The 26,584-nt window shown below is 49.7% G+C and overlaps 1 protein-coding gene across 1 annotated transcript in view; it reads left to right on the forward strand.

The window, feature by feature from the left end:
• LOC119978332 overlaps positions 1 to 26,584 on the forward strand; it is a 198,672-nt gene that overhangs the window by 111,382 nt on the left and 60,706 nt on the right. The window contains exon 16 of the mRNA XM_038819897.1: positions 13,904 to 14,029. Coding sequence (XP_038675825.1) covers positions 13,904 to 14,029 — 126 coding nt within the window. The remainder of the gene's footprint in view (positions 1 to 13,903; positions 14,030 to 26,584) is intronic.

Below are 26,584 nucleotides of genomic sequence, written 5' to 3' on the forward strand. Positions count from 1 at the left end.
ATTTCAATAAAGGTAACAATGATGCTATGAGGCATGAGCTGGCTATGATGGACTGGGAAACGTTATTGAAAGGAAGGACAGTGGACAGGCAATAGCAGGCATTCAAGGAACGAACAGAACTCCAAAAGTTGTTTATTCCTATTTGGAGCAAGAGTACAAATGGAACTGTGGCCAAACCATAGTTTACAAGGGAAATTAAAGACAATATTAGATTCAAAGAAGAGGCATACAATTATTAAGGAAAAGCAATAGACCTGAGGATTGGGAACAGTTTAAAATTCAGCAAAGGTGGACCAAGAGATTGATTAAGATGAGGAAAATACAATATGAAAGTAAGCTAGCGGGGAACACAAAAAGCTGACTGTAAACGTTTCTATAGGTATGTAATGAGAAAAAGATTGACAAAAATTAGGCGCCTTACAGTCAGAAAGGGAGGAATTCATAATGGGTAACAAAGACATGGCTGTGGAACTAAATTCATTCTTTGCTTCTGTCATCACAAAGGAAGGTATGAATAATGTACCAGAGGTTCTGAGAAACACAGGTTTTAGTGAGGAGCTGAACAAAATCAGTATTAATAGAGAAACGGTTTTGGGGAAATTTCGGTATTTATGGAAGTGGCCCTAAAAATCCATTGGTGGTAATTTTCCAAAATTCTTTGGACTCTGGAATGGTTCCCACAGATTGGCAGGTAGCTAATATAAGCCCGCTATTTAAAAAGGGAGGTAGACAGTAAACATAGATACATAGAAAATAGCAGCAAGAGGAGGCCTTTTGGCCCTTCAAGCCTGCTCTGGCATTCATCACGATCATGGCTGATCATCCAACTCAATAGCCTAATCCTGCTTTCTCCCCATAGCCTTTGACCTCATTCTCCCCAAGTGCTATATCCAGCCGCCTCTTGAATATATTCAAAGTTTTAGCATCAACTGCTTCTTGTGGTAATGAATTCCACAGGCTCACCACTCTTTGGGTGAAGAAATGTCTCCTCATCTCTGTCCAAAATGGTTTATCCTGAATCCTCAGACCGTGACCCTTGGTTCTGGATACACCCATCATTGGTAACATCTTCCCTGTATCTACCCTGTCCAGTCCTGTTAGAATTTTATAAGTCTCTGTGAGATCCCCCCTCATTCTTCTGAACTCCAGCGAGAACAATCCCAACCTAGTCAATCTCTCCTCATATGACAGTCCCACCATCCCTAGAATCAGTCTGGTAAACCTTCGCTGCACTCCCTCAAGAGCAAGAACATCCTTCCTCAGAGAAGGAGACCAAAACGGCACACAATACTCCAGGTGTGGCCTCACCAAGGCTCTGTATAATTGCAGCAACACATCCCTGCTTCTATACTTGAAACCCATCACAATGAAGGCCAACATACCTTTAGCCTTCTTTACCGCCTGCTGCACCTGCATGCTTACCTTCAGCGAATGGTGCACAAGGACACCCAGGTCCCGCTGCACACTTCCTCTCCCAATTTACAACCATTCAGGTAGTAATTTGCCTTCCTCTTTTTGCTTCCAAAGTGAATAACCTCACACATATCCAAATTATACTGAATCTGTCATTGATTTGCCCACTCACCCAACCTGTCCAGATCATGCTGTAGGAACCCTACATCCTCGTCACAGTTCACCCTCCCACCCAACTTGGTATCATCTGCAAACTTTGAGATGTTACATTTTGTTCCCTCATCCAAATCATTAATATATATTGTGAATAGCTGGAGTCCCAGCACCGATCCATGTGGCACTCCATTAGTTACTGCCTGCCAATTTGAAAATGACCCATTAATTCCTATTCTTTGTTTCCTCACTGTCAACCAGTTTTCTATCTACATTAATACACTTACCCCAATCCCATGTGCTTTAATTTTGCAGAATAATCTCTTATGTGGGACTTTGTCAAACGCCTTCTGAAAGTCCAAGTATACCACATCGACTGGCTCTGCCTTGTCAACTGTATTGGTTGCACCTTCAAAGAATTCCAACAGATTTGTCAAGCATGATTTCCCCTTCATAAATCCATGTTGACTCTGACTGAACTTGACACTGCTCTGCAAATGTTCCGTTCGAAAGTCGTTCATAATGGATTCAAGAATTTTCTCCACTACCGATGTTGAGCTGACTAGTCTATAATTCCCTGTTTTCTCTCTAACTCCCTTTTGAATATTGGAGTGACACAGTGAACTATAGACCAATGAGCCTAATGTCGGCAGTAGGGAAGTTGCTTAGATCCATTATCATAAATTTCATAACAGAATTTGAAAGCAGTTGTATAATCAGACAAAATCAGCATGGATTTATGAAAGGGAAATCGTGCTTGACAAATCTATTAGAATTCTCTGACGATGTAACTAGTAGAGTTGACCATGGAGAACTGTTGGATGTGGTTTATTTAGACTTTCGGAAGGCTTTCGACAAGGTCTCATATAGCAGATTACTATGCCAATTAAAGCGTATTGGATTGCGGGTAGTGTCTTGGGATGAATAGAAAATTGATTAGCAGACAAGAAGTAAAGTGTTGGAATAAATGGGTCTGTTTATGATTGGCGTGTAGTGGGGTACCACAAGGATCTGTGCTAGGATTCAAACTGTTCACATTATATCTAAATGATTTTGACGAGGGAACTAAATGTATTATTTTCACATTTGCAGATGATACAAGGTTAGGTTGGAGGGTGAGCTGTGAGGAGGATGCAGAGATGCTTCAGCAGAATTTGGACAGGCTGAGTGAGTGGGCATATGCATGGCAGATGCAGTATAATGTGGATAGCAAAAATAGGAAGGTAGATTATTAATTGAATGGGTGTCAATTGAGAGAGGTGGCTACTTAGTTGCCCTTGATGTCCTTGTGCATCAGTCGCTGAAAATAAGCGTGCAGGAACTGCAAACCATAAAAAGGCAACTGGTATGTTGGCCTTCATAGCAAGAAGATTTGAGTATAGTAATATGGATGATTTACTGCAATTGTAGAGGGCATTGGTGAGGCCACAGCTAGAGTATTGTTTACAGTTTTAGTGTACTTATCTTGCTATGGAGGGAGAGCATCGAAGATTTACCAGGTGAATCCTGGGGTGGCGGCACTGTCATATGAGAGGTTAAGTCAGTTAGGATTATATTCATTGGAGTTTAAAAGAATGAACGAGGATCTCATTGAGACGCATAAAATTCTAACAGGATTAGACAGTGTAGTTTCAGAAGGAATATTCCCGAAGGTGGGGGAGTTCAGAACTAGGGGTCATAGTTTGAGGATAAGGGGTAAATCTTTTAGGACTGAGGTGAGAAGAAATTTCTTCACTCGGAGAGTGGTGAATCTGTGGGATTCACTACCGTAAAAAGCAGTTGACGCCAAAACGATTTCAAGTAGGAATTAGACATAGCTCTTGGGGCTAAAGGGGTCAAGGGTTATTGGGTAAGGTGCAATAGGGTATGGAATTTGATGATCAGCCATGATCATAATGAATGGCGGAGCAGGCCCAAAGGGCCGAATGACCTACTCCTTCTATATTCTATATATTGTTTTTAGAAAATGTGGAGGAACAGAGCCACAGGAATGACAATTGGCTTTTAACAACAAAAATCATAATACAATATTCCTGCACAACCACGTATGTTCCACCAAATGTACACAGAGTTCAAGAATAACACTCCACTCTGAAATCAAATGGCAGATGGCACTGAATTGATCTTCCATGGATTTTTCCTCAAATTTCCCTCAAATGATTGCCACATGAGGGTTTCCAAACTCAACCTCTAAATGACACTTTAAAATCTTTATTCAGGAATGCTCCACATCAGCTATTTTCATCAAGATTCCACATCTAGGTTTTCCAACTCTCCTTTTAGTATTCCTTTGTCTTGAGTGCTTTTATACAAACTCCAAAATGCAGCCATTAATTGCTCCACAATTATTTCAATTAACAATTATTTCAACGGGCGAGCGGAGCGGTCGCACGGAAAGGGGCTCCCGCGGGGTAATGAGGTTGGGGCCTTTTTCTCCGCAGCGGGAAGAGCAGTGAAGGGGACCCCCCCCCCAACAAAATTGTGGGCAGAGGATCCTCGGCGGCGGAGCGGTCCGGCGGCGGCAGCAGCAGCGGCAGTGGCAGATCCACCTCCCCCCCCCCCCCCCCCCCCCCTCCTCCAACGGCATCAGAGCGCAGGCCAGGAGCGGAGCGACAGCGGCCCAGACCGAAGCGGGGCCCAGCCTACGGAAAGGAGGGCACGGAGGAGCGACCAGCGACCTAACCCCCCTCCCCCCCACCAGGAGAGCGCGGGGTGCGACGAGCCGCGGCCCGGACAGAACAGTGGGGACAGCAGCGGGGACCGACCCCCCCCAAACCGGCAATGACCACCACGAGAACAAAGGAACTCCGGACCAGAAGCCTCTCTCTCTCTCTCTCTACCCTGGGCGAGTGAGGGGAAAGGAAGAAAAAATAACTTTTACAAAAACAAAACTCAAAAGAAAACTGTTAAAGAGAGAGGGGAGGGGAAATATATTATTTTCTCTCTTTTTGCATGCTCTTTTCCCATCCAAAACAAGCCCACCTGAGAGGAGTTGTATAAAAGAGGGGAAAAAATAAAGTGGTAAAGGAAAGAAGGGAGGAGAGAAGAAAAAGGGAAGAGACAAAAAAAAATAAAAATAGGGTGCGGAAAAGGGGGGAAAAGAAAAACAAGGGGAGAAGAAAAGAAGAAAGGGAAGGGGGAATAAAAAGTGCCAGAAGGGAGCTAAAGCAGAGGGAGAATGGGCACCAGAGGCAGACGGGACAGGGGGCAAGCCAGCTCAGGCGAGCGAATCAGCTCACGAAGCAGCGGAACGGAAGTATCGCCGCATCAAAAAGAGCTGGACAGACGGGTGCACTCCCCCCCCCCCCCCCCCCCCCCCCCCGGGAGCTGGAATTGGAAGGCAGCCTTTGCTGAGGCGCTGAGGGAGCAGCAGCAGGTAAACAAGGCAGAGGTGAAAGCAGAAATAGAGGTCGCAGTGCAGGCAGCAGTGGCCAGGGCCATGTCAGGAGTGCAGCAGGCCCTGACCAGACTAGAGGATAAATTGGATGCCCAAGTGGGGAAACTGGAAGCCCAGGGGGCGACCATTAAGGAGCTGGAGAAAGCAGTGACTGACGTGAACGACCGGGTCACGGCCCTGGAGAGGGAGGTGACGAGATTGGGCACAACACAGGGGAGCCTGAAGGGCAGAGTAGACGACCAGGAAAACAGCTCGAGAAGGCAAAATGTCAGGATAGTGGGCCTGCCAGAGGGGACGAAGGGTAGAAACCCCACCACATACGTGGCCGAGATGCTGGGCAACTTAGTGGGGGGGGGAAACTTTCCCCAACCCACCAGAAATGGACAGAGCACATTGGCCGCTGCGCCCGAAGCCCAAGGCAGGGGACCACCCGAGAGCAGTCATAGCTAAACTGCACCGGTACCAGGATAGGGAGACAATCCTGCGCTGGGCCAGGAAAAATAGAGCCTGTAAATGGGAAGGGCACGCCATTCGAATTTCTGAGGTTCTTGGGGCAGATATAGCCAGGAGACGGGCTGAGTTCAATAGAGCGAAAGCAGCTCTCCACAGGAGCAACGTGCGTTTTGGTATGCTGTACCCAGTGAAACTCTGGGTCACATACCAAAACAGGGAATACTTCTTTACAGCCCCCGCTGAGGCAAACAGGTTCGTCGAGGAGCACGGGCTGGAAAACCACGAGCGAGGGTAGGGACCAGGGTCCCCTGGCAAGGGGCAACGACAAACCAACGGGACGGTGGGGAGGTGCGAGGCAATGCCAGGCCCCCCCGCCATGGCAAGAATAACCAGAACAAAGAGCAAACCACTGCCCGAGGGACCGCTCCAGGTGGGAGGCCAAGCTCCAGCATGAGGAAACGAGAGTAATGGAGAAGGGAGAGCAAGCGAGAGGGGTGCAGGGTAGGATAGGGGAAGAGCGGGCAGAAAACCGCAGAGGTTAGGCAGGGAATAAGCGAGACAATAACCCCCGAGAGGGGGGCCACCGGACTAGCAGGAAAGCTAGCGCCGGGGGCATGCAACAAAGCAGGGCTGCAGCGCCAGGCAGGGGAACACCCATCAGAGTCGGGAGAGCAAACAGGGACAGGAACAGGGGAAAGAGGGGCAAAGGAGGGGTATACGGGGGAGGAGGGAAAAGGGAGTGACCGGGGGGTGGGGGGGGGGGGGGAGGGTGTACGCAGGGAGCGAAAGACCGGGGAGGGGGGATGCAGGGAAGGAGGGACAAAAAAAGGCAAGAAATGGAACAGGGCTACAAAGTGTCACAACCAAGGGCTTGAAACAAGGAACTGCTGCAAGCACCCACCCAGTACGGTCTTTGGGTGAAGGGAGACCCCAGAGTGCAGGGGACTACCCGCGTGGCGGACACACAGTGGACGGCCACAGCGGGTGCCCCCGGGACAAGGGGAAACCCCGGAGCGCAGAGACCCGACCGCATGGAGAGAACAATGACAGCGGCCATCCTGGACGGCCCCCTAACAAAGGGAAACCCCGGAGGGCAGGGGTGCGTCCACCAGATAAGTATGGTTAATCCCACAGGAGCGAGGGGGCAGAAGCCCCCCACCAGGATAGTCACCTGGAACATTGATGGAACCATCAATTCACTAGACACGTGCTTTAAGATATGAACAGTGGTTTTAATCTACTTACAACAGAGCCAGCCTGTTCCGCGTTGAACTCTCGCTGAACTGAACGACTGGCTCTGAGCATTGGTATTTATACAGCAGTCCAGGGGGAGGAGTCATGGGCAGAGCCAAGGGTGGAGCCCTGTACAAACTCCTAAGCATTCTCAGAGCTACTCCCCGTAGTGGTCGGGCAACACAACTGCGCTTACAAATGCATGGTCTCATGTATATACAAAACAGTGTGAATTACGGAGTTACATTCACCACAAACGTAAGGGGACTTAACGGCCCAGTGAAGAGATCCAGAGTCCTCACCCACCTCAGAAATATGATGGCCGACATAGTCTTCCTCCAAGAGACACACCTGAGAGAGCAGGACCAACTGCGGGTAAGACAGGGCTGGGTGGGACAAACCTACCATTCCTGCTATGGGACAAGGGCCAGGGGGTGGCGATCTTGATCGGCAAGAGGACGATGTTTAGGGCGACAAAGACGGTTACGGACCCGGGGGTATGTCATGGTCAGCGGGGCCCTGGATGGGGCACCGGTGGTACTAGTCAACGTGTACGCGCCCAACTGGAACGACATGAGTTTCATCAAAAAGACCATGGCAGAAATCCCAGACAGAGCGACGCATCGACTAATCATGGGCGGGGGGGCTTCAACTGTGTACAGGATCCAAAGACGGACAGATCAAACCCCAAAACGGGGAAAACCTCAAGCATGGCAAGAGAACTCAGTCAATTTATGGAGCAGATGGGAGCGGTGGACCCCTGGAGGTTCGCCCACCCGGGGGAGAAGGAATTCTCCTTCTTCTCCCCAGTACACAACGTATACACCAGAACTGACTTCTTTGTGGTGGGGAAAATGGTGCTTCCAGGGATAGACAAAGTGGAATACTCCTCAATTGTGGTATCAGACCACGTCCCACATTACATGGACGTGCGGCTAGAATCGGGAAGGGCCCAGCGCCCTACATGGAGGTTGGACGGTGCCTTACTAGCTGACAAGGCCTTCAGCGAAAAGATAGTGCGGGCCATAGCAGAGTACACGGAGAACAACCAAAACGGGGAGGTCTCACCCTCCACGTTCTGGGAAGCGCTAAAGGCCGTACTAAGAGGGGAAATCATCGCTTTCAAAGCGCAAAGAGATAGGGAGGAAAGGGTGGCTAGGAAGCAGCTGGTGGACTCCATACTGGAGGTAGACCGTAAATACTCCGAGGCCCCGACCGTAGAGCTCCTGGCAGAGAGGAAAGAACTACAAAGGACCTTTGACCTGCTCTCCACCAGGAAAGCAGTGCACCAACTCCGCCAGGCGCGTGGGCCCCTGTACGAACACGGAGACAAAGCCAGCCGCCTGTTGGCACACCAGCTGAGAAAGCAGGCAGCCACCAGAGAAATTGGACAAATCAGGGGTACCGGAGGCACGTTGGAAACAGAACCAGAAAAGATTAACAAAACCTTCAAGGCCTTCTACCAAGAGCTGTACACCTCAGAGCCCCCAAGGGGGGAGTCTGGGATGGAACGGTTCCTTGATGGACTGGACATTCCAGTCGTAGGGGAGGGCAGAAAACGGGGCCTGGAAGCATCACTAGTACTGGGAGAGATCATGAACAGTTTTAATTCCATGCAGACGGGGAAGGCGCCGGGACCGGACGGATTCGCGACAAAAAATTTGCAACAGCGTGGCCCCGCATCTGCGGGAGATGTTCACGGACTCGCTAGCTAGGGGCACACTGCCACCCACGCTAGCACAGGCCTCAATCTCGCTGATACCTAAGAAAGACAAAGACCCAACGGAATGTGGGTCATACAGACCCATCTCACTGCTGAACGCAGACGCCAAAATACTGGCCAAAATCCTAGCCAAAAGGCTAGAAGACTGTGTACCTGAGGTGGTCACAGAGGACCAGATGGGCTTCGTCAAAGGTAGACAGCTTACCTCGAACATCAGGCGCCTGCTGAACGTGATAATGACCCCCTCTGGGGAGAGAACACAAGAGGTGATCGTCTCCCTGGACGCAGAAAAAGCCTTCGGCAGAGTCGAATGGAAATACCTCATAGAGGTACTGGAGCGGTTCGGGCTTGGAACAGGGTTCACCTACTGGGTAAAGCTCCTATACAACGCTCCCATGGCGAGCGTACGGACCAACAATACGAATTCCCGATACTTCCAACTGCACAGGGGCACCAGACAAGGATGCCCACTATCCCCGCTGCTGTTCGCACTAGCAATCGAACCGCTAGCAATCACGCTCAGGGCAGCAAAAAGTTGGAGGTGGATTCGAAGGGGAGGCAGAGAGCCCAGAGTCTCACTCTATGCAGATGACCTGCTCCTCCACATTTCGGACCGACAGAGCAGCATGGACGGAATCATTGCGCTCCTGAAAGAGTTTGAAGCCTTCTCGGTCTACAAACTCAACATGAGCAAAAGCGAGGTCTTCCCAGTACACCCGCAAGTGGGGGGGGGGGGCAGCACTAAAGGGCTGCTGTTTAAACAACCCCGACAAAAGTTCCGCTACCTGGGGATCCAAATAGCCCATGACTGGAAAGGGATCCACAAATGGAACCTCACCAGTCTGACGGAGGAAGTAAAAAAGGACCTGCAAAGATGGAACACACTCCCACTCTCCCTCGCGGGCAGAGCGCAGACAATCAAAATGAACGTACTGCCCAGGTTCCTCTTCCTGTTTAGATCCATCCCGATCTACATCCCCAAGGCCTTTTTCAAAGCACTGGACAAACTAATCATGGCGTTCGTATGGGGGTAAAAATGCTGGGATCCCAAAGAAGGTCCTACAAAAAACAAAATCCAGTGGGGGGCTAGCCCTCCCGAACCTGCAATTCTACAACTGGGCGGCAACAGCCGAGCGAATAAAAGGATGGATCCAGGTGCCAGAGGCCGAGTGGGTGCGCGCGGAGGAGGCCTCCTGCATGGGGACCTCCCTCCGGGCCCTCGCCATGGCAGCACTCCCATCCCCACCCAAAAAGCACTCCAGCAGCCCGGTGGTGATAGCCACCCTCCAATCCTGGAACCAACTGCGGCAGCAATTTGGCCTGACCAAAATGTCGGACAAAGCTCCCATCTGCAACAACCATAGGTTCACACCAGCATTGACTGACGCCACCTTCAAAAGGTGGAGGCAGGACGGAGGGACACTGACAGTCAGGGACCTATACACGGACGGCAGGATCGCAACACTGGACGAACTGACAGAGAAATTTCGGCTAGCCAGGGGGAACGAGCTAAGGTATCTGCAGCTTAAAAACTTCCTACGAAAGGAGAAAAGGACGTACCCACAACCGCCACGACAGACACTACTGGAAGAACTACTGGACGCAAGCATACTAGACAAGGGAAACTGTAGTGACATGTATGACCGACTGATAGAAAGGGCCGACACCGTACTGGACGCAACAAGAAAGAAATGGGAGGATGACCTGGGGATTGAGATAGACTGGAGACTCTGGAGTGAAGCACTGCATAGGGTCAACTCCACCGCCACGTGCGGAAGGCTCAGCCTGACGCAACTAAAAGTGGTACATAGAGCCCACTTAACAAGAACGCGTATGAGTAGGTTCTTCCCGGAGTTGGAGGACAGATGTGAACGGTGCCATGGAGGCCCGGCCAACCACGCCCACATGTTCTGGTCTTGCCCTAGACTTGTGGAGTACTGGACTGCCTTCTTCGAGGCTATGTCCAAAGTGGTCGGGGTGAGGGTGGAGCCATGCCCGATAGTGGCGGTCTTCGGGATCTCGGACCAGCCAGATCTATTCCTGGGGAGGAGGGCAGACGCCCTTGCCTTTGCCTCCCTCATCGCCCACTGTAGAATCCTGTTTGGCTGGCGGTCAGCAGCACCACCCAGAGCTGCAGACTGGCTGTCCGACCTCTCAGAATCTCTCCAAATGGAGAAAATCTCATTTGCCATCCGAGGGTCAGACGATGGCTTCCACAGAACATGGGAGCCATTCACGCGAATGTTCTGGGACCTGTTTGTGGCCAACGAACAAGAGGAAGAATAACCAGGTAGCCAAGAATCAGGGGAAAGTAGCCAAGGCATGAAAGGGGGAGATAGACTGGGAGGGAGGGAGGGAGGGAGGGAGGGGGGGGACGGCTAAACCTGAGGAAGGAAAGGCGAATCACGGGGGGGGGGGGGGGGGGGGGGGGGGAGACAGCTGAACCTGAGGAAAGAAAGGCAAACCGTGGAGGGGGGGGGGGACAAGTGAGGAGAACCGGCGGGGAGCAGGGAAACGGGAGCCGGAAGGAAGGCACGGGATACCAAAACATGCATGACATCTCCAGGAGCGGGGAACGAGGAAAATAAAGATGGAGGACGGGAGGAGCAGCAGAAGCGGAGGCGAGCGTGGGACGGCAGCGAAACCCGTCCGGGAGAAGCAGGCGACAACAGCACACAACACAGCCAAGTATCCCACACTGTAATTACCTCCCCGGCACCCAACTGTATATTTGCCTCCCCAATCCCCGCCCCCCCCCCCTTCCCCCCCACCCCACCCCCCCGCAAACAGTCGCCTACTTACGTGGTGTTAATAATTTTGCCAGATGTACAGAGCTGCCGCTGTTGAGCTGGTGCACAATACCCCACCAGTTAGTCTATTTCATATTTTATTGTATTTTATGTTGGGGTGTGCCCTTCTCTTCTAAATATGTGTGTGTGTGTGTGTGTGTGTGTGTGTATATATATATATATATATGTTTCTTATTCTGTGTACATAACGGTAATTATACCTTGTTCAAAACCCAATAAAAATATTTATTAAAAAAAACAATTATTTCAACTAATTTCCTACAAATTGAAATGAAAATGAAAATTGCTTATTGTCACGAGTAGGCTTCAATGAAGTTACTGTGAAAAGCCCCTCGTCGCCACATTCCGGCGCCTGTCCGGGGAGGCTGGTACGGGAATTGTAATAAGATATCACAAACCTTAGGATCACTCTGGATATTTTACTGGCTCCTCAATAGCCAACTCATTTTCAGCTCTGTCTGTGGTTTCTAGTTTCCTCTGTTCTTTTAACCTCAAACTTCCTGGAAACTTCTCTTCATTTTTCTAGTTTCTTTACCTAGCTGTTCTTTATTTCTAGAACTTGGCTCCTTTGCCCCTTACTCTATGGTATGGCATTTCTTCTAGCAGAACTGGGAGAGATGTTCCCTTTCTAGCTGCGAAGCTTCTACTCCTCTAGCTTCCAGTTAAAAACTCAATCCAAAAAGCTCTTTTTCAGGTTCCTCTGGTTGCTAAGCAACATCTCTTACTTTCTCCAAGCGTGTTTACTTTACACGTCATATACCCTCTCACCAGAATAGAAACACAGTTTGAATTGAAACCAAAATTCCTCCACATGCAAACACCTTTGTCTAACACAAAGCTAACTCATTTTATTGTTCCGACATAGGAACACTAATCCATTTAAATCCATATCTTATTTCTAATATTTACCAGTACAAATATAACTCCTCTAAACCTACCTCTGCTTTCCTGACAATCGGAAGCACAGCAGCTGATTCACATACAGCAATGAGACAAAAACATCTATGAGACAATATAGCATAAATTTAAATTAGCTATAAAGGCAAGAGGGAAAGTGGTGTGATATAATGGCCTTAACGCTGAGGATAAAAAGCAGTATAATTATGAAAGAGTTAGACCAACCCAGGACAAATCACCCTGCAACTGACCTGAGCAACCAAAATATCCGGTCTCCCACAGATAATAATAATAATATTTATTATTGTCACAAGCCAGCTTACATTAACACTGCAATGAAGTTACTGAGGGAGAATTCAGAATGTTTAATTCACCTGACACGGCGTCTTTCGGGACTTGCGGGAGGAAACCGGAGCACCCAGAGGAAACCCAAGCAGACAAGGGGAGAACGTGCAGACTCAGCACAGACAGTGACCCAAGCCGGGAATCCAACCTGGGACCCTGGTGCTGTGAAGCAACAGTGCTAACCACTGTGCTGCCGTGCGACCCACTGTGCTGCTGTGCAAAACCATAGGCTACAATACAAAAAAAAATTATTCAGCCTATTGTCTGTGCCAGCTCTATGCAAGAGCAACACAGCAGTTCCACTCCTTTACCTGGAACCCCTAAAAGATTCTCTCTTCAAATGATATCTAATTCCCTCCTGAAAGTCATACTCTCAGATAATGCAATTCCAGATCCTAACCACATACCATATGAAAAGTATTTTCATGTTACTGTTGATTCTTTTGCTGTTCACCTTCTCAGGAAATGATCCTTGCATCATCAGAACATTTATAACTTTCTGGTTCGGGTTCAGAATAATGGACTGCCAAAACCAATATTGCCATTTCATAATGACTCGGGGAACCTGTGCTCAGTAGCTGGAGTTAGTTACATCAGTGAAATCAATATCAGTCAGTTTGATTCCAGGTCACGGAAAACTGACCAATGATGAAAAGCTTGTGGAAAAATATAATCTATATTCCTTAGGAGATCCTTTTCTGATTCTGGCAATAAAATATCTGTGATCAAATTCGATCTTCCATTCACTTGAGGCATATCTCTGTTACTTGAGGCATATCTCTGTTTAATTTTAATTGTATGAGGCTGATGCGATGGTTAGCATTGGTTAGCACTGCTGCCTCACAGTGCCAGGGATCCGGGTTCGGTTCCTTGGGTGACTGGAGTTTTCACATTCTCCCTGTGTCGGTTTGGGTTTCCTCTGCATGCTCAAGGTTTCTTCCCATAGCCCAAAGCTGTGCAGGTTAGGTGGATTGGCCATGCAAAATTGCCCAAGTATCCAAGGATGTGCAGGTTACGTTACGAGGATGGTGTGAGTTGAGCAGGGGAATGAACCTGAGTAGAGTGCTCTATCGAAAATTCAGTGCAGAGTCGATGGGCCGAATGGCCTCCCTCTGCACTGCAGGCATTCTATGGTATTTAAACATATCTTAGTTATAGCATAGAACGCAGGCGGTGTGGGTTTGAAAATAAGGAACTTCTTTAGTTTAATCTGCCTCCTAATAATTGTGTTAATTGGTGCCATATTATTATGTTCTTAATGTGTGACACCCTGATTATATTATATGTGGATTATCTGGACTGGGCATTATTATTATAAGCAGTGTTTTAATATCAATGATAACATAGTGCAATGTACAATTTGCATGTGGTGACATTCATTCAAACAGTTTTGGTTCAAATTGTTTATTGCAAAACTCTTGTATTGACTTTCTTTTTCCATGTTTTAAACTATAATTTATACTATTCTAACATTTTTAGGAAGTCGATTTTCAAGAAAGGGAAATAAGGTCACTGAAACTGCAAAGACCTGCACAAATAATATCACTTAACTATGGCAGAAAGTATAAGATGACATCCTTTGCAAATGTAGCTATAACACCAGCAGTAAGTAGAATTTCATTGTACAGAATTAATATTGTTTTGCAACTTCATCTAGTACACATTTGCTGTTAATTTATTAACAGTACATTATAAGGAACACTAATTCAGTGCCCATGGCAAAACAAATTGCACCCCGTGGAATGCAGCTCATCACCACCTTTTCGAGGAGAATTAGGGGCAGGCAATACATGCTGGCCTAGCCAGCGACACTGCATTTCATGAATGAATAACAAAATGTGTATATATACAGGGAGCAGAATGTTAAAAACCATCCTTGTTGTCTTAGTTATTTGTATTTCTTTGTTTTTCATTTCTGCTTTGTTTTTTATTTCCTTTCTAATATTTGGCATGCAGGCCTATTTCCTTCTGTACTCAGCACAATTATGCTTCTTTCTTAGTTGCAGTTACAGGGGAGTACTTTTAATATGTTACTTCTCCAGAATTTTAAAACTTTGCATTCAATAATTGTGTATTTAACTATATAATTGTATATACTGTGTTTCATACTGCCACACCTTTCAAAGATGTCACTTTTGAATATGAATAACTGGGAAAGTGGTAGCATAGTGGTTAGCATTGTTGCTTCACAGTGCCAGACTCCCAGATTGAATTCTCAGCTTGGGTCACTATCTGTGTGGAGTCTGCATGGTCACCCTGTGTCTGTGTGGGTTTCCTCCGGGTGCTCCGGTTTCCTCCCACAAGCCCAGAAAGACGTGCTGTTAGGTCATTTGGACATTCTGAATTCTCCCTCCGTGTACACTAGAGGCTTTTCACAGTAACTTCATTGCAGTGTTAATGTAAGCTACTTGTGACAATAAAAATTATTTATTAAAGATACTGGAACCATAATCGATTATCATAAAAATGATTATCCGCTTCATTAATATCCTTTACAGAAGGAAATCTGCCATCCTTAGCTGGTCTAATCTTAGTATAACTCCAAACTCACAATGTGGTTGACTTTTGACTGCCTTCTAAAATGGCCAAGCAAAACACTTCGTTCAAGCTCAATTAGGCACAGGCAACAAATGCTGGCACATATTCCACAAAATAATGACAAAAGAAAATGCTTTATTGGCATCAAATTTACAAAATACCACACATCAGTTTGTGAGAAAAATAACCACTTTGTCTATTTCCAGTATGCGGAGGTGTAAAACATATTTTGTTATGAAAATTTTGTATGTCTTCAAAAAAGGGGGAAACGCAAACAATGTAGTCAGTGAGAAAGAACTTTTAAACATGTGATAGGATAAATATTTTTTTTAAAAATTTTTTAATTCTACTTTGTCACATTTTCTCCCAAATTTACACCCAACAATAAACAATAATCAGTAACAAATGTAATGTCAATCCCCATATCAATAACAACGATGCCATCCTCCCACCAAACCCAAACAGCAGCCCGCATGTTAACATAAACAAATGACAAAGAGGAATCAGGAATCACCCATAGTCACCATTAACAAATATAGTCCCCCCTCCCCCCCAACCCTCCCAGCTCCCAACACCCCTAATGTTCAATGTGATCCAATTCTCGAAAGTGCACAATGAATAACGCCCATGAATTGTAGAACCCCTCCATTGTTCCCTTCAATTCAAATTTGACCTTTTCAAGCGTCAAGAATTCCAGCAGGAATTCCCCGTCAAGCTAGGGCACAAGGTGGAGAGGTTGATCTCCGCCCTAACAGGATCAGCCTTCGGCGATCAACGAGGCGAACATCTGCCTCCGTGCCCGTTTCCAACCCCGGCTGGTCCGACACCCCGAATATGGCCTCACGAGGGCCGGGTCCAGTTTCACGTTGTGGTGATAACCACTGTAGATATGCATACTTGCAGTAGGGGGATGTATGGCTGTACCTGTAATACAGGTTCCTCCGGTAAGCCCCTGCTGGCTAGCTCCGCCCACAGGGAGCTTGTGTATAAATATGCGTGTGAGTCACTCAGACCCTAGTCTACAGTTGCAGCCGGAGGAATAGCATCACACAGCAATAAAGCCTCGATTGTACATGTCTCTCGTCTTTGAGTGCAATTGTTAGCGCCACAATTTATTGCTGTGTGATTTTCCGTTCACCATGGACATCAGAATCAAGCCTGACCGTCTGCAGCTGGATCCGCAGTCGCCTCACGCCAGGAAAGACTTCGTTCACTGGCTTGCAGTCTTCGAGGCCGACATCTCTTCAGCGGACCCTCCCCCGACGGAGGCTCAGAAAAAGCAACTCCTGTACTCGAGACTTCGCTCCAGTGTCTTTCCGCTAATTCGAGATGTGACTGACTACACCAGAGCTATGGAACTGCACAAGGAGAACTATGCACAGTCGACGAACACCCTGTTTGCGAGGCATCAACTCTCTACTCGCGTCCAGCAGCCGCGTGAGTCAATTGAGGACTTCTGGAGGGCCCTTATACCTCTGGTACGAGACTGCGACTGCCGGGCCCTCACAGCCACAGAACACTCTGACTTACTCATGCGCGATGCCTTTGTTACAGGCATTGCATTGGACCCCATCCGACAACGACTGCTGGAAGGGGCCGCCCTCGACCTCGAGGCCACAAAGACTCTGGCGCTTTCCATGACAGCCACCTCCCGTAGTGCGCGATCTTACTCCGCTAGCCGCTCGGCCCACCCGTCCTACCCATTGTGGACCCCGCAAACAGCCCCCCAGGCGCACCGGTCCTACCCCTCGTGGACCCCGCAACCGGCCCCCCCAGCAGCAGCCCCCGCGCACTACGCCTGCGCTGCTCACCGCACCGCGCTCCCTGGGGGTCCCCACTGTTACTTCTGCGGTCAGCAGAAGCACCCCCGCCAACGCTGCCGACCCGCACCGCGACCTGCAAATCTTGTGGCAAGAAAGGCCACTTTGCAGCGGTGTGTCAGTCCCGGACGGTTGCCGCTATCGCGCCCCCGTTCCCCTCACCTCAGCCGATCGCACAATGGTCCCTGCCGTCCGCTTCCCCCGACCCCATGTGCGATTAGTGGGTGCCGCCATCTTTCGCCGTCCCCGCCACCTGCGTTCCATGGGCGCCGCCATTTTGTCCCGACCCCACAACGTGCGATCCATGGGCGCCGCCATTTTGTCTGCCGCCATCTTCTCCCACACATGTTCTCAAGACGCCACCATTTTGTCCTCCCGGGACGGGGCTACGGGACAGGGGACGCTACCGCTCCTCGGCGGACTCATCTGACTCAACCGCCGATCGCCCGCTACTCGCCTCCGTTACGCTCGACCAGTCGCGTCCTCGCAACCTGGCACCCTCTTCCACATCGGTGCTGGTCAACGGCCATGTGACCTCCTGCCTCATCGACTCCGGGAGCACCGAGAGCTTCGTCCACCCAGACACTGAAGTCTACATCCGGGGTGTCGCTCCCGACGTGGCTCATGACTCCGGGCCCAGTCCTTCTCTGTAGGCATGTCCGGCACCACAAGGCGGAACCCCTGGTGGACAAAGTACGCCTTCTCCACGCCAACCCTCAGTATGCCTACGTGGAGATCCCCGACGGCCGCCAGGACACAGTCTCGCTTCGGGACCTGGCTCCCTCAGGTGCCGATCCCATGCCCACTTTTTCCCCTTTTTCCACCTGCGCCACCCTCCTTTTCCCCGGCAGCCCCCTATTCGTCCCCACCAGGTCCATCCCTCGTCCCCCTGCCCACACTGGAGGACACGGAAGATTTCGGCTCGCTCTCGGAGTCATCCCACCAGCAGCCAGCACCAACAGCGCCAGCACCTGCACCATCGTTGCCATCACTACCTGTGCCGACGTCGCCACCACAGCTACGCCGATCACAGCGGAACGTTCGACCGCCGGTTCGGCTCAACCTGTAACCTGCTAACCGGATGGACTCTTGGTTTTCTTTGTTTGAATCCTTTTGTACATATATCATCCTTTGTATTATAGTTACACGTCACCCCCGCCAGAGTCATTTTTACAGGGGGTAAATGTGGTGATAACCACTGTAGATATGTGTACTTGCAGTACGGGGATGTATGGCTGTACCTGTAATACAGGTTCCTCCGGTAAGCCCCTGCCGGCTAGCTCCGCTCACAGGGAGCTTGTGTATAAATATGCGTGTGAGTCACTCAGACCCTAGTCTACAGTTGCAGCCAGAGGAATAGCATCACACAGCAATAAAGCCTAGATTGTATATGTCTCTCGTCTTTGAGTGCAATTGTTAGCGCCACACACGTGCACCATTTTAGAGATTACCCTAAACACTTCCAGTAATCCTCCATCTTTGGATAGGACCAAAACATATGAACGTGGTTTGCGGGGAGCCTCCCGCAACTTTCACATACACCTTCGATCCCCTCAAAGAGCCGGCTCATCCTCGCCCTTGTAAGGTGCGCTCTATACACCACCTTCAGCAATATCAGCCCCAACCTCGCACACAAGGTGGGGCTGTTCACCCTCCGAAGCACCTCACACCAGAACCCCTCCACAATACCCTCTCTCAACTCTTCCTCCCACTTTGCCTTGATCCCTTCTAGCGGCGCCTTCTCCTCCTCCAAAATAGCCTGTAGACTGCCGATACTACGCCCTTCTCCAGTCCCCCTGTCGCCAGTACCTCCTCCAGCAATGTGGAAGCCGGCTCTACTGGGAAGCTCTGTATCTCCTTTCTGGCTGTGGTGAATGTGATTCACACGGGATTATAATCTGTATATATATGTGTCTATATTGTAAGTGCAGTTGCACTGCCTGACCACCAGGGGGGAGTAGCTCTGGGAATACTCGAGAGTTGTACTGGGCTTCTCCCTTGGCTCCGCCCAGGACTCCTCCCCCGGGAGCTGCTGTATAAAGATCAGTGCCACAGGGTCAGCCGGCCAGTTCACCGAAAGTTCAACGGCAAACAGGCTGGCTCTGTTGTAAGTATATTAAAACCGCTATTCTTATCCTACAAGCACGTGTCTGTAGAATTGTTGGTTCCAACAATTTAATATACTCAGGAAACAGTCGAAGAAATTATGGAAGCAGCCCTCAAGCCCAGACGCCTAGAACTCGACCCACAGGATGCAGAGGCTAAGGAAATTTTTTCCCACTGGCTGAGATGTTTTAAAGCCTACCTGGCAGAAGCCAGCACCGCCGGAACAACGGAGGAACAAAAACTCAGCCTACTGCACGCGAGGGTAAGCCACAAAATCTCCACACAGCTAAATCCGGCCGGTTCTTACACCGCAGTGCTGGCGATATTGGACAAAATGTACGTTAGGCCCATTAACGAGGTTTATGCACGCCACGTGTTTACGACTCGCCGTCAGCAGCCTACAGAAACGCTTGCTGAGTTTGTACGGGAACTGAACAATCTTTCCAATGACTGTAATTATCAGGCCGTTACCATAGCTGAACATAGGGAGCTTGCTGTGCGGGACGTTTTTGTAGCGGGCCTTAGATCTAACTATGTGCGCCAAAGACTGCTAGAAAAGGGGGCCCAAGTCTTAGACACTACTGTGGAGGCTTCTACCACTATGAAAGTCTCCTTCCGCAGCCTCACCTCGTTTCCCGCGGACCCCGCGACCTCATCGTGGGTCCTCGACCAACAATCCCCCCAAGCCTGTGCCGCATGGCCCCCCAGCTACCGCGCTGCCAAAGCCAGTTACTCTGCTGCCCCAGCCAACTACTCAGCTGCTCCAGTCAGCTGCCCCAGCCTACCATTTCTGTGGCCAAAGCCAGCACCCGCGGCAGCACTGCCCAGCCCGATCCGCGACCTGCAGCAGCTGCGGGAAGAAAGGCCACTATGCCAGAGTGTGCCTCGCGAAAAGGGCCCCAGTTTTTAACTCCCCAGTAGAGAGAACAAATCGCTCCCAACACCATCGGGCCCGCGGGGCCCGAAACGCTGCGGCCTACGCCCCGACTCCGCCCCCTCCCGCCACGTGCGATCCATGGGGGTTTGCCATCTTGGCAAACCCCCACCATGCGGCCGGCCACGTGCGACTCATGTGGGCCGCCATCTTCCTCGCCGCTCACCACGTGCGATCCATGGGCCCCATCTGCATCAGCATGCTCAGAAAGCTCATCTGAAGAATACGACTTCCCCGGGCACTCACCACGCGGCCCGCAACTCAACGCGGTCACCCTAGATCAACCCCGCCCCAAGCACCTACGAAGTTCGATGGCGGAGGTCCAGATCAACGGGTACAACACGCCATGCCTCTTTGACTCCGGGAGCACCGAGAGCTTTATACATCCAGAGCTGGTAAGACGCTGTTCGCTTTCTATTTGTCTTGTGAGCCAAACTATCGCCCTCGCTTCGGGCACCAACTCAGTCCAAATCCAAGGACGCACCATCGCTACGCTCACAATTCGAGGCGCTAGTTATTCTAAATTTAAACTTTATGTCCTGCCTGACCTCTGCGCGCCACTCTTATTAGGCCTGGATTTCCAGTCCAACCTCAAGAGCCTCACCCTCAGCTTCGGCGGGCCTCTGCCCCCACTCACTATCTGCAGCCTAGCCACGCTGCGCACCTCCCCCCCCCCACTCTCTTCGCCAATCTCACTCCAGATTGCAAGCCAGTAGCTACTCGCAGCAGGCGATACTGCCTACAGGATAGGGTCTTTATCTGATCGGAGGTCCGACGGCTGCTCAGTGAGGGGATCATAGAGGCCAGTAATAGTCCCTGGAGAGCTCAGGTGGTGGTCGTCAAGACCGGGGAAAATTTTGCATGGTCATCGACTATAGTCAGACCATAAATCGCTTTATGCTCCTAGACGCGTATCGCCTCCCCAGAATTGCAGACATGGTTAATCAGATCGCCCAATATTGGCTATTTTCCACGGTGGATCTGAAGTCTGCATACCACCAGCTCCCAATCCGCCTGGAGGACCGCCACTACACGGCGTTCGAGGCCGATGGCCGCCTCTTCCATTTCCTCCGGGTTCCTTTCGGCGTCACTAACGGGGTTTCGGTGTTCCAACGAGCAATGGACCGAATGGTAGATCAGTACGGGCTGCGGGCCACGTTTCCGTATCTGGACAATGTTACCATCTGCGGCTGTGACCAGCAGGACCACGACGCCAACCTCCACCATTTTCTCCAAACGGCACAGAAATTAAATCTCACTTATAACAAGTAGAAATGCGTTTTCCGCACAAACAGACTGGCCATCCTCGGCTAGGTCGTGGAGAACGGAGTCCTGGGCCCAGACCCGGACTCTTAGAACTCCCCCTCCCTCATTGCCCCAAGGCCCTCAAACGGTGCTTGGTGTTCTTTTCATACTACGCCCAGTGGGTCCCTCAATATGCGGACAAAGCCCGCCCACTCTTTAAGGCCACACGATTTCCCCTGTCTGCTAAGGCGCGCCAGGCCTTCAGCTGCATCAAGGAGGACATCGCCAAAGCAGCCATGCGGGCGGTGGATGAATCCACTCCCTTTCAGGTTGAGAGCGACGCCTCAGAGGTAGCTCTAGCAGCCACTTTAAATCAGGCAGGGAGGCCCATTGCATTTTTCTCCCGTACCCTATCCGCTTCAGAACTCCGACACTCCTCAGTCGAGAAGGAAGCACAAGCCATCGTGGAGGCTGTTCATCACTGGAGGCACTACCTCGCAGGTAGGAGGTTCGCCCTCATCACCGACCAACGATCGGTTGCCTTTATGTTTGACAACTCGCAAAGGGGCAAAATAAAAAATGATAAAATCCTTCGGTGGAGGATCGAACTCTCCACCCATAGTTACGATATTAAATATCGACCGGGGAAGCTCAACGAGCACTCGGATGCCCTATCCCGCGGGACACGCGACAGCGCGCAGATCAGCCGTCTGAAAGCCATCCACGTTGACCTCTGCCATCCAGGGGTCACCCGGCTCGCCCACTACATCAGAGCCCGAAACCTGCCTTTCTCCAACGAGGAGGTAAAAGCGGTCACCAGGGACTATCCGATCTGTGCAGAGTGCAAACCGCACTGCTATAGACCAGACAGGGCCGACCTGGTCAAGGCTTCTAGGCCCTTTGAACGCCTTGCGATCGATTTCAAAGGGCCACTCCCCTCCACTTACAAGAACATTTATTTCCTCAACATCATCGACGAGTTCTCCCGATTTTCTTTTACCATTCCATGCCCTGATATGACCTCCCACACAGTCATTAGGGCCCTGCATAGTGTCTTAACCCTGTTCGGTTTCCCCAGCTACGTGCACAGCGACCGGGGTTCGTCCTTTATGAGCGACGAGCTGCGTCAGTACCTGCTCGACAAAGGCATCGCCTCGAGCAGGACTACCAGCTTCAACCCCAGGGGGAACGGGCAGGTGGAGAGGGAGAACGCGACGGTCTGGAAGACCGTCCTACTGACCCTCCGGTCTAGAAAACTCCAAGTCTCCCGATGGCAAAAAGTCCTCCCAGACACGCTCTACACAATTAGATCCCTCCTCTGTACAGTTACAAATCAAACCCCTCACGAGCTTCAATTTTTCTAGGGGCACTACCACGGGAGTCTCACTTCCGGCGTGGCTGAGGACACCAGGCCCGGTCCTCCTGAGGAAGCATGTCAGGGGGCACAAAACTGACCCCCTTGTTGAAAAGCTGCGCCTCCTCCATTCCAACCCCCAGTATGCATTTGTGGAGTTCCCGGACGGGCGCCAGGACACAGTATCCCTTCGGGACCTGGCACCCGCTGGATTCAGCCCCCCCCTACCCCCACTGAGGAACCCCTTACCCCGTTCCCTATGCTGCCGCCCCCTCGCGCAAGCTCACCCCACCAGTTCCACGCGCCAGAACCAGCCCGCTCCCAGCGCCCCCAGTCTCCTGTCGAGCCAGAGGTGTATAAAGTTCGGACGAGACCCGCCCCGGAGTCTGCCATCGTACCCCAGCTCTCAACACCCTCCCAGCCACCGCAAGAGGCTGCAACCCCGGTGCTCCACAGATCGAAAGGAACAATTCATCCACCGGACAGACTAACTCTGTGAGCCACCACCCCCGCTGGACTCGATTTTTTTCACAGGGGGTGAATGTGGTGAATGTGATTCACACGGGATTATAATCTGTATATATATGTGTCTATATTGTAAGTGCAGTTGCACTACCTGACCACCAGGGGGAGTAGCTCTGGGAATACTCTAGAGTTGTACTGGGCTTCTCCCTTGGCTCCGCCCAGGACTCCTCCCCCGGGATGCTGTATAAAGATCAGTGCCACAGGGTCAGCTGGCCAGTTCACCGAAAGTTCAATGGCTAACAGGCTGGCTCTGTTGTAAGTATATTAAAACCGCTATTCTAATCCTACAAGGACGTGTCTGTAGAATTGTTGGTTCCAACACTGGCAAAGTCTCGAACATGCGTGTATCTAAATATTTCCCCCTGATCCAGCCCATGCTTCGCTCCCAGCTTCTTCAATCCTGCAAAACGACCCCCAAGAAACAAATCTTTTAGTGTCCTAATTCCTTTCCCCTCCCATCTCCGAAAATTTCCATCCCACTTCCCTGGCTCAAATCTATGGTTCCCACGAATCGGCATTTCCCTTGACTGATACAATAAGCATTATGAGAGATTAAATATACTGTTTTGAAAGTAGACAAACTACCAGGCCTGGATGGTATGTATTCCATGCTCTTAAGAGAAGCAAGGGAAGAAACAGCGAAGGCTGTTTTACAGTCCTCTCTGGCTATAGACATGCTACCAAAGGACTGGTGGACAGTTAACCTATTGTTGTTTAGAAGGGGGAAAGGGGACAGACAGAATAACTATAGATTAGTCAAGTTGGTGAACAAATTATTGGAAAAACATCTGACTACTTTGATTAAATATTATGTGTACTCTGCATGGATTTTAGCAAGGCTGTTAACAAGGTCTCGCTTGGAAGACTGATTAGAAAATTAAAAACTCAAAGACCCAAAAAGAAAATGGCAAGTTGAATCCAAAATTGACTCAGCAGTAGGAAGTAATAATTATTAGTCAATAGATGTTTTTGTGACTCAAAGGCTGTTTCCAATGGCATTCCCCAGGAGACCGTTACGATTTAAATATAGTAGGAATGATTAAGAAGTTTGCAGATGATACAAAGAGTTGCCAGGTAGCTGATATTGAGGAAGAAAGCTGAAAACGGCAGGAAGATATTGATCGACTGAAATAGTGACTCTACTCATAGTGGGCAAATGGAATTCAATCCAGAAAAGTGTGAGTTAATGCATTTAGGGAAGATAAGCAAGACATGGGAATACATAATAAATGTTAGCGTATGGATTACAGTTCACCATACTTCCAAATTTGATGCCATCATGTTGAGGCTGACAAATCCCTGGGTCCAGATGGACTGCAGCTGAAGGCCATGAAAGAGATTGCTCATGAGATAGCTGCTGCATTGGTTTTAATTTTCCAAAATTCTCTAGATTTGGGGAAGGTGCCATTAGATTGGAAGATAGCAAATGGAACCTCTTTTATTCAAAAAGGGAGGGAGACAGAAAGCAGGAATCTACAGAACAGTTATTCTAACCAATTTATTGGAGTTCTTCAAAGGAGTCCCATGTGCTGCAGATAAGGGGTGGAATTCTCCCAGCCCCACGCCGGGCCGGAGAATCCCCGTAACCGCGCCATGTTGCGGAGAATCGGTGCCGATCGCGGGCCGCAGGCCTCCGATTCTCTAGCCTGGATGGGCCAAGCGGCCGCTCTAAAAAGGCAGAGTCCCGCCGGCGGCTGTGGTGGGGGTGAGGGGGCTCCGATGGGGCCTGGCCCGCGATCGGGGCCCACCGATCGGCGGGCCGGCCTCTCACTCGCCGGGACTCTTTTCTAATGCGCCAGCCCCTGAACTCCCGCGCCATGTTGCGTCAGGGCCGGCACGTTGAGGGAGGCCACCGCGCATGCGCGTGTTGGCGCAGCGCACAGTTCGCACCAGAATTGGAGGCTGGAGCGGCAACCGCTCCAGCGCTGTGCTGGCCCCCTGATGGGGCCAAAATCGGTATTCCCAGCGGCCTGTTCACACCGTTTTGAAACGCGACTTCTTAATCATTCCTACGATATTTAAATCGTAAAGGTCTCCTGGGGAATGTCATTGGAAACAGCCTTCGAGTCACAAAAACAGCTATTGTCCCGACGGCGTGGACACTCTGCCGCTGAATAGGAGAATCCCGCCCAAGGCATTTAATAAGGTGCCAAATCAAATGTTATTTTGGAAAATAAAAGCTTATGCTTTTAGATGGATTGAAGATTGGCGAGCTAACGGGAAACAGATTTGGCGCAAATAGCTCTTTTTCTGGTTGGCATGATGGAATGAATGGTGTGCCACAGGTGTAGTGTTCTGTATATATACAAGGGGTCAATGTAGATGCAATACAACTGAGCAAGCACCAGAGGGAGTTATAAATAGAGACAGACAGGAAGTTAGAGGGCACTTCACAGGAATGGCAGCTGGGAGCAGAACAGACAGGCAGCTCAGATGTAACATGAGATAAGCGCTGGAGAGAGAATGAACTCACAATAAAGGATCTACTTCAACTTTAAGACTACGAGCTTTATTCAGAGACCAGGAACAACACATGGTACCAGGTGACTTCAGAACGCTTACTATAACATTACACAAGCTGCAGGTACAGAAATACCAAAATGACAAGGAAAACTCCTACTGGTCATTCGATTTGGGAAGACTTAGGTGGATTAGCCATGCTAAATTGCCCTTAGTGTCCTAAAAAATAAGGTTAATTGGGGGTGGGGGGTGGATACGTTGGCTTAAGTAGGGCTAATTCGATGATATTTGTTGGAACCCCACCGCAGCTGAACACAACCGGTAATTTATGTAACGACTGGATTTAAAAGATTTAAACAAATGTTCGATATGTATATCATAGCTAATGATTTAGAAGCAGCCTCAAGAAATGAAAATAGCACTGCTCATCACAGGACATGAAGCTAGAGAAATACATAATTCCTTTAAATACTTGAAAGGTAGACAGCACCAAATTAGAAGGAATACTCAAAAAACTTGAACAGCATTGTATGGAATTTGAAGAGTACTGTATGCTCACAGACCAAATTGCACAGGGAATGAGTGATGCAAAACTCAAACAATCACTACCAGAACAGAATGGGTTCAGTCGAGAAATCGCGAGTGATAAGTCCAGATCGAAAGGAAAAAGTAACTTGAACTTTTTACAAAGAAAAATGATGAAATCCACTGTAAAATGGCGTCTGAGCACATTTTACAGTCTCCGGGGAACAAAAGACGAAAATCTGCATCTGTGCATGCGCAGGAAAAAGAAGCTGCGCGTGCGCAGTTAAAATCAGCCATTTTGCCTTCTGCGCATGCGCAAGCCGCGCATGTGCAGTTAGAAAAAGAAGTTTTGGTCACGGATCGTTCTGCACATGTGCAAGCCGCGCATGCCCAGTTCAAAGAAAAGATCGCACCATTTGAAGATGGTTCTGCGCTTGCGCAAGCCGAGCATGCGCCTTGTACAGAAAAACAGAGTAAAGGAAGATCGATTTGCGCATGCGCAATTGATTCCTTCGCATGACGTCACAAGCGTCATGACGTCAGATGACCTGGACCACGCTAACTTAAAAGGAAATGCCCAAAAATTGAAAACAAGACACTTAATGCTGTAAAACCCAATTTTCCTACCTCAAAAGACTGAACTTATATAAGCA

Source organism: Scyliorhinus canicula, chromosome 1, assembly GCF_902713615.1.
Source record: "Scyliorhinus canicula chromosome 1, sScyCan1.1, whole genome shotgun sequence".
Classification (NCBI taxonomy): Eukaryota; Metazoa; Chordata; class Chondrichthyes; order Carcharhiniformes; family Scyliorhinidae; genus Scyliorhinus; species Scyliorhinus canicula.